The sequence below is a fragment of the Armigeres subalbatus genome, chromosome 1 (assembly GCF_024139115.2).
Source record: "Armigeres subalbatus isolate Guangzhou_Male chromosome 1, GZ_Asu_2, whole genome shotgun sequence".
Lineage (NCBI taxonomy): Eukaryota > Metazoa > Arthropoda > Insecta > Diptera > Culicidae > Armigeres > Armigeres subalbatus.
In genome coordinates this window covers 148,890,973-148,904,821 of record NC_085139.1, presented here as the reverse complement: position 1 = coordinate 148,904,821, position 13,849 = coordinate 148,890,973, and the positions used below count along the sequence as shown (strand labels likewise).

At 44.2% G+C, this 13,849-nt stretch overlaps 1 protein-coding gene across 1 annotated transcript in view; it reads right to left on the bottom strand.

Annotated features, from left to right (window-relative positions):
• LOC134205234 (ABC transporter G family member 20) overlaps window positions 1-13,849 on the bottom strand; it is a 119,141-nt gene that overhangs the window by 20,190 nt on the left and 85,102 nt on the right. Inside the window, exons 4-6 of the mRNA XM_062680306.1 lie at window positions 7,378-7,674; window positions 7,060-7,279; window positions 4,574-4,965 (exon numbers count right to left, since the gene is read on the bottom strand). Coding sequence (XP_062536290.1) covers window positions 4,574-4,965; window positions 7,060-7,279; window positions 7,378-7,674 — 909 coding nt within the window. The remainder of the gene's footprint in view (window positions 1-4,573; window positions 4,966-7,059; window positions 7,280-7,377; window positions 7,675-13,849) is intronic.

The following is a 13,849-nucleotide window of genomic DNA, read 5'->3' as shown; positions in this document are numbered from 1 at the left end:
TTTGGCGGAGCTGTAAAGAAACAATTCCTGCCATCGTCCTTTCAGCCGCCTACCGTTGTTGATCAACTCTTGGCCAACATTGTAGGGCGCTCTATATTGCTTCCGAACAAAAATCAGAATGTTTTTTTTTTCGTGCTGTACCACTAGAACGCAATATCCGAGGTTATTCAAGATAGAGGTAAGGAGAATGAAGATATCTTGTATGTAGACTTCTTTCAACCGCGCTTGGTCTCGGCGGGAGACTGTGTAGTCGTCTGCCATCACAGGTTTCTGTGAATTGTTTCTTTATTTCTTTATTTATTTATTAAGAGCAGGGAAAGCCCGTTTGAGTAGAATTATTCATGAAATCTTCCTCAAATTTCGTAACCAGCTTAAGACCCGTAGTCTGAGAATGAAAACGAAATTCGCTCTGTATGATACTCTGGCTTGTGTGAAGATTTCGGGCGAACACTCCAGTTCGTTCGAATCGCGCCGGGGACTAAGACAAGGTGATGGACTTTCGTGCCTGTTGTTCAACATTGCGCTAGAAGGTGTCATGCGGAGATCCGGGTGTAACAGCCGGGGTACGATTTTCAACAGATCCAGTCAATTTATTTGCATCGCGGTTGACATGGGCATTGTCGGCCGAACATTTGCAAAGGTGGCAGAACTGTACACCCGCCTGAAACGTGAAGCAACAAAAGTTGGACTGGTGGTGAATGCGTCAAAGACAAAGTACATGCTTGTGGGCAGAACCGAGCGCGACAGGGCCCTGGGAAGCAGTGTTACGATAGACGGGGATACCTTCGAGGTGGTCGAGGAATTCGTCTACCTCGGATCCTTGCTAACGGCTGACAACAACGTTAGTCGTGAAATACGAGGGCGCATCATCTGTGGAAGTCGGGTCTACTACGGGCTCCAGAAGAAACTGCGGTTGAAAAAGATTCGCCACCGCACCAAATGTGTCATGTACAAGACGCTTATAAGACCGGTTGTTTTCTACGGATATGAAACATGGACAATACTCGAGGAGGACTTGCAAGCACTCGGAGTATTCGAGAGACGGGTGCTTAGGACCATCTTTGGCGATGTTCAAGAAGACGGTGTGTGGCGGCGAAGAATGAACCATGAGCTCGCCCAACACTACGGCGAACCCAGTATCCAGAAGGTAGCTAAAGCCGGAAGGGTACGATGGGCAGGACATGTTGCAAGAATGCCGGACAGCAACCCTGCAAAGATGGTGTTCGCTTCCGATCCGGCAGGTACGAGACGGCGTGGAACGCAGCGAGCGAGATGGGCAGACGAACCGTGCATTGTGGCGTCAAATTGTTGATTCAGTGTTATCTGTTTAGATGTTAACTAAATAAATGAAATGATACTCTGGCTCTTCCGGTGACTTTATACGGCTATGAAACATGGTCTTTAAAGGAAGTAGATCGGAGAGCTTCCGGAGTATTTGAGCGTAAGGTGTTGTGGCGGTAAACAGGCGAACAGCATCTGGCGTCGTCGTATGAGTCACAAGTTGTGCCAGCTGTATGATGGGTGGGATTTTGTTAACATATACAGCACGGCAGACTACGGTGGGCTGGACACGTTGCTTGTATGCCGGAAGAGCGTCAAGCGAAGATAATGTTTAGTAGAAAATCGTACACGTAGGCTTTTGCGAACCTGAGGGCGCTAAACGTTCAGAGTGACCGGAAACTATTGGCCCATGTTAAGTGGATAATCATAATCATCCAGAAGGACCTGTAGCTAGTATCAAGTGAGTACTAGCAAGGCAAAAGATTTGAAAAATTGTAATAAAGCTCACTCACCAATAATGGTGAGACTGTTGAGGATGGTTATGACCTGGCAAAGCCACTTACTTAACAAGAAATAATAATAACGCAAAATTTCAGAAGAATTAGGCTTAATGAGACTAATTTCGTATTATAGGGTTACTGCTCCTGGACTTCATTGGAAACGGAAACAGTTCCCCTACCAATTGAGTTCAATCAATTCAAACAGCACAATTCGGTAACCCTCTAATTGGTGGCGGCCTAGGTTTTCAAGTCCTGATTATTAGTTCTAATTTTCAATATAGAGGCCTTTCTAACTTGAAAGTGACGTCACTACTATTTGTTGGAATTCCTACGCTAGATTTTTTAAAACTTAATGCTAATTAGATAATAGCTAATGCTAATTAGCTATTAGGTAAAACTAATTAGCTATTAATAGTACTATACTACAATAAAAATCTCTGACTTTTTCCGTCTGTAAATCTCAAGCAATCATGTTGAATGCTCCGTTTGTAATCCTCGAACGCTCCGTCGGGTTCATCGAATCCACCAACGATATGCTGCCACGTAGCTTTGCATGCGCATGCAATTGTGCAGTTTCAATTAATAATATCCCGAAACGCGCACCTTTCAACTATGAACCTCAGCTGGTGAGAAGGGACGGTTTGTCTACAACGTTCCTGATTAAGATAGCCTCACACCTAGGAAATTTGTTCCACGAATTTTTTTTCCCATTTATTTTAACATATGCGATGTTTTCGGGATTTCGGCACTGGAAACCTAAATCCCGGTCCCATTTAAAATGCACGGGAATTAAAATCCGGCGGAAATTTTACGGGTTGTCTGCACACAGGTTTTTTTTCGGAACGCAGAACTTCAGAAATAGCTCTTGTACCCCTGGAGACCATAACCTGGTCTATCGAATTTGTATGGATTTCACGATTCGGTCAATAGGATTTCTTTAGAAATTAGTTTTCATAGCTTAGTTTTTCTAGCGAATTACTTACTTTTGAAGCTCGCCGATTTAGAATCATCAACGAAACGCACTTATGTCGGAAATTTAGTTTGAGAGAACGCAATTGGTAACCACGGCATCGTATATATCCTATACAATTAGGTAGAAGTTCTTTAAAAAAATTTTGGGTGTCCAGTTCTATTTGCTCTTTTCTCTCGGTGGTCAACTGAGTGCTCATTCGTGGAGGCACTCACGCATCATTCGGAACAATCAAGCCTAGCCTGGTCAAGCCTTTATGAAAAAGCTTCAGATGTCTTATCAACTATTTGAGATGGCACGTAAGTTGCGAAATATTCTTAATGCACCATAAGCATGTACACATAAAATTTATTGAAGAGATTCATTGTTACAATCGTTCGCATTCATCGTTAACCGTTCGATTTTGGGGAACAGCCTGCACTAACAACCCAAATCACCCGAGATATTGTGAAGCTACGTCGACGTAATTTTCAGCAACCCAGTGATCAATTACGTACATAAGGACATTACATTTCCACATGAATAAGAAAATGAAAGTAAATTATAGTTATCAGGGAAGCAAATGCAACATTGCTACATTTGATAATGCCCGAGAAAAGCACCAACAGATGCTAGGTGGATAAATGTGCTGTTTTTTGGTATCACATTGTTTTCAACTTTACTTTCCAGACTAGCTTATTTGCTTAAATACTCCGGAACCGGTAAATGTCAATTGAAATGGATACCTTACTCGAAGGCAATCTGTCGCTACAAATGTGTCAAAATAATAGAATGAAAGAAATGAAAAGCTGAGATTTTTTACATTGGCATTATTATTTGTTAATGAGAACTTTTTTCGTACAGTAATTTCATAGTGCAGAATTAACATTGACTAAACATATTGATTCTACAATTACAAGCTTATTGTAATAATGAAGTTTAATCAATCAGTAGCAACGGCTAGCTTCCATTGCTTTGAGTTACATGCAATCAATGATTCTTTGTTGTTTGCCTTGAGTAGGAGCCAAGCAAACAAAATTCATCTATAAGCTAACACCAGTCTCTTGCAAAGCAGCGAAACAGTTTGATGGCAAATATGATTTGATAATGTTTCAAATAGTTTATCGGTGGACTTGGACTGGTTTGCTCAGTTCATGATAGAAAAAAGAAAAGCGGACGCGTGGTGTTTTGTTCCCTCCATTAGTTTCCCGACGATAGCACATTACATTTTCTTGAATGTAAATGTTTAATGTCAACATTTAAATTCAAATTCAGGGCATATTGAAATAAAAATCGTCAATAAGTCCATTTCCCGATAGAAAAGCTTTGGTAAAAAATAATTCAAAATTTTAGAATTACACGAACAGACAAAAAAAACAAAACTTATTTTAACTTGCAAAATGCTGCAAACACCGACGGAGAAGCCCATTTAAATCGCGTGGAGCCCAAGGACAGCCGAAATCAGCTTCTATTTTGCTTCTATATGACGCACCGAACTTTTCGACAGGTCGTGAACATGCCACAATGCGATCTATTCGGGTACAGTGCCGCTTAAAATTTAACTTCAAAATAGAGTGCATTTTAATTACTGCATGCAAAGAAGTTTTAAATCTTCGATAACCTGAAATGGTGTAATTGGTAGATTAATTGACGTTATTTGCCAGGGCTAGCCCCCGGTTGAGTTATTTCATCAGTAACATGACTCAGTAGTGTAGCTTATGTCGTCAAGCCAGTCTTTTTCCAGTGGTTCCAGTTCATTTGTCAAAGTAATGAATAGATATAGATATGCTATATTTGTTTGAGCTAATAGTAGGAAAGTTATTGCTTGAGAAGACATACTTACGCAGGCTGCCGGATCATTTGTAGAAAGTTTTTCGAAAGCAGTGCATTCATTCTTCGTTTTGTTGTGAAGCTCAAAACCTCTTTAATAGTTTTGGTAATCGGTTTTCTACTCTCTTCGTACAAACTTTTACTAATCTCTTTCTTTTCGTTGCTTGGAGATGACAGTGGCGGGATAGACTTTTTGATATCGGACGCAACGTCTTCTACCGTTTCTATAGATTTTATACTACGTAAGGTATGTGACTCGTGTGTAGTTCGATCAGCCTCTTCTGAGGGACCATGTTTTTGGCAAAGAGTAAGGAAGGCATCTTCCAGATTTGTACAATTAAATCGCTCCATGATATGAATGGGTGTATCTTCTGCCAGCAGAATTCCATTTCGCATTAACCCAATCTGAAAAGAATCATTATTGTAAAGCTAGCGTTTCGGATTCGCAAATGGGTAATGGGCGCTTCATAGAAAGAACGTTCAATAGGTGTAAACATAGATATAAACGAAACCAATGTACCGAATTTAAATTGAACTAAAGAAAATCGAAACATGTCCACCCAAATTATTAGTTGGAATATACAATATTCGCGGGCCCTCCTTAGCCGTGCGGTAAGACGCGCGGCTATAAAGCAAGACCATGCTGAGGGTGGCTGGGTTCGATTCCCGGTGCCATATCGGTCTAGACCGGCTTAGAAACCTCGCAGTTAATAACTGTGGAAGTGCTTAATGAACACTAAGCTACGAGGCGGCTCTGTCCCAGTGTGAGGAAGTAATGCCAATAAGAAGAAGAAGAAGAATATTCCAAATTATATTTGACTAGCTGGATTTCTTCTTTTGCGAATTTTCGTGATTTTTTAGCTATTCCATGGAAATTATTATCTTTTTCTATATATAAACACTATAAATTTCCAAGACGAATAGAACGAATATGAAACCTTGCAAGTCGAACATTCCGATCGTGAGAACTATTATTGTCAGCGGGGTTTCTATGACTAATTGTGCTCAAATTTGGCCTAAGCATAGTTTGCATATCAAAGAATATTGTGGCCAAATTTCATAAAATTTGGTCAACAAAAACCCCCTGACAATAATAGAACAAAACCTGCCAAAGCCGTCATTTCCCCTAAATAGATTATGTTGAATCATTGTCTCAACGAATCCAAGCTCTCCAAGTCATCTCCGATGATCAATGTGAGTCGATTAGGCGGTGTTACATGACTTAAAAAGTACACAAATAGTTGTCAAAGGCGAATGATAAAGACATTATTTTATTGCCGACAATGAATATCAAGTGTAACATTAACTTCTAATAGTATTAATCAAGAGATCTATACTTGTATGGATCTCCGCATGTTGGGTAGGAGTTTAAAACGTATCAATAGAAAATACATTTTTATAGTATGGAATTTTCTGAAGCTCCATTCCAAGTTTTTATTTGTAATGATACATCAATGTCCAAGGTAGTATTGTATGTCTAGAAATTGCATTGTCAATCTGCAGATGACGAGTTAGATTCTCAATCCAGGCCAGATGTAAAGATTCTCAACTTTTTGAGCACAGTGTATCAAGTTCTTACGTTACATTGAAGTCAGAACACACTTAGCTAGTATACATCTGTTAACCTTTTGTGTAATTGTCTATGAAAAATGTAAACGGTCTTGGTAGTTATATGTCGAACGCTTCTGCTTTATAAGCAGGAAATCGTGGGTTCAATCCCGTTACATTCTTCGCCCGTTACATTCTTCTACTTCGTATCTTTTCCTATACTTCTTATGTTGTAACGATCGCTTGAACTGGAATTGGAATCCCAAACCGCTACCATCTTCTATCCTACACATTCAACTTATTCTGTTAGACTTGGAAATGAACAGAAAAACTCGTGGCTAGTTTCGTCATTGACCATTGAAATTTCTAGGGCTCTCGAACTGTGCACATTGAGGATGAAAAACAACTACCATGCTCCATCTATTGGTTCCTTGTGTAATTACGATTACGAATCGTTCGGTCATCATGTTTATGCTCATGTTAAAAGAAAAATTGAAATGCACAAACATCAATCATCATAATGTCAAAGTCAATCATCAAAATGAAAAAAAAAAAAAATACATCAGGCTTTAAAGAAGTGTGTATATGAGACAAATGCTTTGTTTTACCGAGCCAATAATGCTAAAAATTACGGTTACATGAAAATTGTATGGATTTTGAAATAACAACATATGTACAACAAAATCCAAAAAAAAACACTAAAAATTGTAGTATTTCATTTATAACAATCGACGTAAAAATTGTATCGACATATGAATGAAAAGGTCCCAATGTTATTGAAAATATGGATAATTTAAAATGTGGCTTCTAGCCCAGTCAAATAGCATGAAGATTACTTTCTGTTGATATCGCTAAAACGTTCAATCTATGAAGCATTCAACCAAATGTCTGTCGACGAAACGCCGTAACGCCGCTGTATGAAATATTGTTTAAATCCTTCCACAATCTTACACAAGAAGCTTGTCTTGCTTCCTCGATATAATGCGTAGTAATTATCACAGCCAATTTGCTTGTACTTGTTGTATCGACTAAGTAGTGCCATATTCTTTCCCGTAACAGCGGGTCAAGCCCAACTGTTGGCTCGTCCAAGATCAATAGTTCAGGTTCGTGGACCATGGCAGCGGCAAACGAAACTCGTCTCTGTTGACCTCCACTGCAATTTCCGACATGTCTGAAAAAAAAAAGATTATGATGAATTTGCTTGGTGAGTAATAACAACTTCCCATCTTCGTCACGGATCGCCGTTTACGATAGACTGAATATTTTTACCGATCATCACAAGGTAGTTCCAGCAACTCTTTAAGTAATTTATACCGCTCCCGTATTTTATCCGTGGACATGCCATATATGCGACCAAAGTAGTATATCGTTTCTTTAATTGAAAATTCCTCCACAAGAGCAATATCCTGTGGCATATAACCTATTCTTGGTCCCGGTACTCCGGATCCTGGCGTTCCAGGTGTGCCTCCCAATACATTTATTTCACCACTGTTTAAGAATTTTCGACCCACTATACAGGATAACAGTGTTGTTTTCCCGCATCCAGAAGCTCCAAGTAATCCATATCTGAAAAAAGAAAAAAATATTATCCACCTATTAGTAATGATGACATTGCTGTGAAATAAAAATACCTTAACAATACCTTAATATTACTGTTGTGTAGATTATGCTCTATATCAAAAACTATCATAAATGTTTGGTTTAGAAATTCATTGTGTTCTGCACAATGACTTCTTCTGCGTATTGGCATTACATGCCCACTGAGACTTTTTGCACGCTATTGCACATAATTTCTATTGTTGTTCTGTTTTGAGTTGAGACGAATTATTTTCTAGTAGTTTATTTTTGATATTTTTTGGCATGCAAAATGAATATTTATAAAAGAATTACAATCACTACATTCTGAGCTGCTCTAGTATAGGTGCCTATCAATCAGGCGCTTGCGTTGAAGAAGTAGAGCGTGGGTAAAAAAGGTCCGTTTTGGACAGACATAAGAACTTATTCGCCGACTGTGGTGGGGCTTTGTTAAACCTCTACAAAAAGCTACAAAAACAACTACTACGCGTGTGCTGGGTCAGTGCATAATGCATTACTCCTTGTAAAAAAGGGTAGTGCTAAACGGGGTCCTTCAACTGGTGGAGAGAGATAGTCGGTTATTGTGTGCTAACTGGCACTGTTAAATTCATTTTTACGGCGAGGGAGGTTAACGGATATGGCGAGATAGTTACGAGATATACTGGGCAATCCAAATTATCCTTAAGTTCGGGACTTGAGATCTACAGCTACTTAGAGGCTGTTTTCAATACTCAAAGCTTCAATATGCGTTCAATTATATCCATTACACCTCTCGGGAGGTCAACAGATGTGGTAAGATAGTTATGAAATATTCTGGGCAATCCAAACTTTCATTGAGTTTGGGACTTGAGATCTACAGCTGCTTAGAAGCTTTTTTTGATACTCAAAGCTTCAATATGAATTCAATTACATCCATTACACCTCCCGGGAGGTCAACGGATATCGTGAGATAATTTCAAGATATTCTGGGCAATCCAAACTATCCTTGAGATCGGGATTTGAGATCTACAGCTGCTTAGAAGCTCTTTTTTGTACTTAAAACTTCCAATATCCGCTCAATTATATCCACGTTCAGGTGAACGGGAGGTCAACGTATATGGTGAGATAGTTATGAGATATTCTGGGCAACCCAAAGTGTCCTTGCGTTCGGGACTTGAGGTCTACAGCTGCTTAGAAGCTGTTTTCTATACTCAAAGCTTCAATATCCGTTCAATTATATCCATTACACCTCCCAGGAGGTCAACGGGTATGGTAAGATAGTTATGAGATATTCTGGGCAATCCAAACTGCTTCGAAGTTTTTTTTTGATACTCAAAGCTTCAATATGAATTCAGTTATATCCATTACACCTCCCGGTAGGTCAACGGATATCGTAAGATAATTTTAAGATATTCTGGGCAATCCAAACTATCCTTGAGTTTGGGACTTGAGATCTACAGCTGCTTAGAAGCTCTTTTCGGTACTCAAAGCTTCAATATTCGTTAAATTATATTCATTACACCTCGCGGAAGGCCAGCGGACATGGTGAGATAGTTACAAGACATTATGGGCAATCCAAATTGTCCTTGAGTTCGGGACTTGAGGTCTACAGCTGCTTAGAAGCTGTTTTCGATACTCACAGCTTCAATATCTGTTCAACTATATCCATCACACCTCCCGGAAGGTCAACGGATAAGGTGAGATAGTTATGAGATATTCTTTTTTTTTTTTCTTCCTAAGCAATGGAGGGGGAATCTGCTCAACAGACATCCTGGGTTGACCAGGAAGTGCGGGGTTAGGGATCACCGAGGGAGGCAGGACTGCATCCCCGACCTGTTTCCATTGTCGCCAAGCCCAAAGTCCCTTCGGTACAACCAGAAAGTAATGCTTCAAAGGGGGGCCAGTGCACAACGCACCCTCGAGGTTAGTTGCGTGTCCTTGCAGCACCGAACATCGTAACTCGCTTTTTTAGAAGAACACCATGGTATCGTGCCAGCGCGTTGCCGGCTTTCCAGGTGGCCTTACCACGCCCTATGTCCTCGGAAGGTGGGAAGGGTCGACTTCGCGCCTGCTTCCCTCTGCACGACTGGTATAAAAAATGATGATGCCGCGTGCACCCTAAATTGACCTTTCTGCGATAGGGCCTATTCGCCAGCACACAGAGGAACTTGCCGACGCGGTGCCTACGCCTACCCCAGCCTTGACGAGGACCCCTTTCCGTACTCGGGCTCGGAACCCGCCAGGTTGACCAACGCCGCGATAACGACGATACAATGATGTTCTTCGCGCGGCCACTTGTTCGATAAAAGGATTGAGTTCGACCACAGAGCATGACCACCGGTATGACCCATGAATCCGACTCCGATCCCTTGGACCACCTCTTATTTGCGCCTGAGCTAGCCATCCTTGGGTCCACGCGCCACCTTCTGTGTAGCTCCGAGACGATTTGGGCGATACCCGATAAAACGGCGTTCCAGCCAACTTCATCTTTACACATCCTCCGAACTAGGTTGTCCGGGGTAGTGTCCAGACCACATGTGGCAAGCATGTGGTCACGCATTGCGCAAAAACGTGAGTACACGAACAACACGTGTTCCGCCGTTTCCTCTAAACCTGCGCACACCAAACACTCGGGCGAGGCCGAGCAAGCCAGCTGCGTTACCTGCACTGCAGCACGCTCCCATTGCTCGTGTCCCGGTTCCAGGCACTTGAAGCAAACTTCGGGTTGCTCGTATATGCGCACAGGGCATACCGACCATCCCACCTTGACGCTCCCTAACTTGACTACCTTGGAGGCGTCCGCTGCAGATAGCCGAACCAATGCTATCTGCGTCCCTGCCGGACCTTTCCGTAGCCGAACGGCTGCGGTGGGCGTCTCCACCTCACACTGTCGCCGCAGTGCCGTGACGAACTCTTCGACTTCGGTGATCTCGTCCAGGTCTTTAACCCTTAGATTCACCTCCGTGATGAGTGCCCTCACCTTGACCGTCTCGCCTAGAACTTCCTCCGCCAACTTCTTGTAGGCGGCGCCCTTTTGCGAGACGCCCCGCTTCAGCTCGAGGATCATCTCGCCCATCCGGGTACGTCTTATTCGACGTACGTCGGCGCCGAGTTCACCGAGCTTGACGTCACTCCTCATCGCCTTCAAAACGTCCGAGTACTTAGCCTCGTCCGCCGTGATGACTAGGGCATCGCCCCTGGAGTGATTGGCGCCTACCCTAAACTTCTTGCTACCCTCATTCGCCTGGGCCTTCTTTTCGGCCCTTGACGTCTTCGGTTTCCTCTTGTTCTTGACCAGGGTCCAGAAGGCGTAATACATTATGCCTGCTTCGTTGGAGCAGTCACCCCCGACGTACCCGCAAATACTTGAGCTTCAGTCTGGGTAGACTTTGGAACCACCGTCTTCGCTGGCACGCCTTCGGTCGATTCGACCTTGCCCGAGTCCGCGAATCCTTGGGCCTCAGTCTGGGTAGACCTCGACTCCACCGATTTCACGGGTTTATACTTGGCCGTCCGGACCGCCCTCTCCAGCTTGGCGTCCAGCATCGACTTTCGAAGTTTCTGCAAGCTCCTCTTGAGGTCCTTGCTGATATTATGCTTCGATGACGCAAAGTCGATGATGGCGTCCAGCTGTTCCGTCGCCACCTCGAAGGCCGAAAGCCCATCGCGTTTGCGGTTCATCGCCACAAGCCATGGGCCGTCAATAACCCCTACAGGCGTTTTTTTAGCCGAGATGAAGGTTGAGTGACCCACGCTGGCGCTGCGCACTGAGCTGCCGACTATTGCCTCTGGCCTCCTAGGCGGAGACCTGAACAACCCACCTCTTGCGAAGGGGTTGTCGCCTACACTACTACCACTAATTGAAGAATTGACTTGGTTTTCCATTTTGGTCCCACGAGTTGCTCGGGAAAGGAGGTCCACCACGCCAGAGCCCAGCATGACGCGGTAAGGGACAATTACTGTGGAGGGTGCCCAGGTACCCCACAGGCTCCGTTAAAGGCCTAGCTTATTATTTCACCCCCTTGGCCATGCATCCCCTCGGGACGGGTCGCTTGACGCCTTGGGATTAGGGGTTAGGGACGATGGTCCCGGTCTAACTCGCAGTGGCCATGGGGAGGGGTCGTCAAGCCCTTGGACAAAGTCCCTGCTGCCCCAAATGGTGTGAGTGCTTGTGTGAATGTGTACACCACACTCCGGTACACTGCCACGTGGTAGCTTGGCAACTACTATGCGTGTGGTGGGTCAGTGCATAATGTATTACTCCTTGTAAAAAAGGGTAGTGCTAAAAGGGGCCCTTCAACTGGTGGAGAGAGATAGTAGGTTATTGTGTGCTAACTGGCACTGTTAAATGCATTTTTACGGCGAGCGTTGCCAATGCACAATATCTGATACAACGCCTATTAAACCCAAGTGCTATTTTTACCCCCTCGGGAACATCTAATACGGAATCGATCGTAGACCGGCCTTTTCGGAAACCCGGGTGAGTAAGTAAGAGTTAAGTTTTTCTAAGGATAAGCCTCCTGGAACCCAAAAGTTAAATGTTCTTCTTCTTCTTCTTCTTCTTCTTATTGGCATTACATCCCCACACTGGGACAGAGCCGCCTCGCAGCTTAGTGTTCATTAAGCACTTCCACAGTTATTAACTGCGAGGTTTCTAAGCCAGGTTACCATTTTTGCATTCGTATATCATGAGGCTAACACGATGATACTTTTATGCCCAGGGAAGTCGAGACAATTTCCAATCCGAAAATTGCCTAGACCGGCACCGGGAATCGAACCCAGCCACCCTCAGCATGGTCTTGCTTTGTAGCCGCGCGTCTTACCGCACGGCTAAGGAGTTAAATGTTATCTGTTGTGAATCGGATCGATAAATTGATGCTCCGATGCAAAAAAAAAATCGGAACGATATTTTTTATATCAGAATCGCATCAATATGTGTTTATTATCATATGAAAGTCATATGTATATATCTACGTTCAAAACTAACTTTTTGTCACGCCCCTTTGCGTTTGACCCCCTCAATTGTTTTTCAAGGCTCTCATAGATGTGAAAAATGTATCCGCAGTACAAATGACACGTGCTATCAAAGCATTTTTCTGGGGGTATGCAGAAACTTCGAAAGTCGATGCTGGACGCCAAGCTGGAGAGGGCGGTCGGGACGGCCAAATGTAAACCCGTGAAATCGGTGGAGTCGAGGTCTACCCAGACTGAGGCCCAAGGATTCGCGGACTCGGGCAAGGTCGAATCGACCGAAGGCGTGCCAGCGAAGACGGTGGTACCAAAGTCTACCCAGACTGAGGCTCAAGTATTTGCGGGTACGTCGGGGGTGACTGCTCCAACGGAGCAGACACAAAAACGGGGGAGACAGTCTCCAGGGGATGAGCTCCCTGGGGGCCGCTCCAAAACGAGGAGGGTTACTATCCCGAACAAGGGTAGTGGGGCTGGGAAGCTGAACACCGGCCAGGTACCTCCAAAACCGGGGGAGGAAGGACCTGGAAAGGTCCGTCCACTCAGGAAAGACGGTGGTAAGGGGTTACGGCAGGCTGAAAGTTCTCAGCCGCCCCAGACCAGGGAAATAGAGAGGGATGACGCCTCCTGGACCCTGGTCAAGAACAAGAGAAAACCGAAGACGTCAAGGGCCGAAAAGAAGGCCCAGGCGAATGAGGGTAGCCAGAAGTCTAGGGTAGGCGCCAATCGCTCCACGGGGGTTGCCCTAGTCATCACGGCGGACGAGGCTATATACTCGGACGTTTTGAAGGCGATGAGGAGTGACGTCAAGCTCGGTGAACTCGGTGCCGACGTACGTCGAATAAGACGTACCCGGATGGGCGAGATGATCCTCGAGCTGAAGCGGGGTGTCTCGCAAAAGGGCGCCGCCTACAAGAAGTTGGCGGAGGAAGTTCTAGGCGAGACGGTCAAGGTGAGGGTGAACAAGGTGACCTGGACGAGATCACCGAAGTCGAAGAGCTTGTCACGGCACTGCGGCGACAGTGTGAAGTGGAGACGAACACCGCAGCCGTTCGGCTACGGAAAGGTCCGGCAGCGACGCAGGTAGCATTGGTTCGGCTATCTGCAGCGGACGCCTCCAAGGTAGTCAAGTTAGGGAGCGATGGTCGGTATGCCCTGTGTGGGCATATACGAGCAACCCGAAGTTTGCTTCAAGTGCCTGGAACCGGGGCACAAGCAA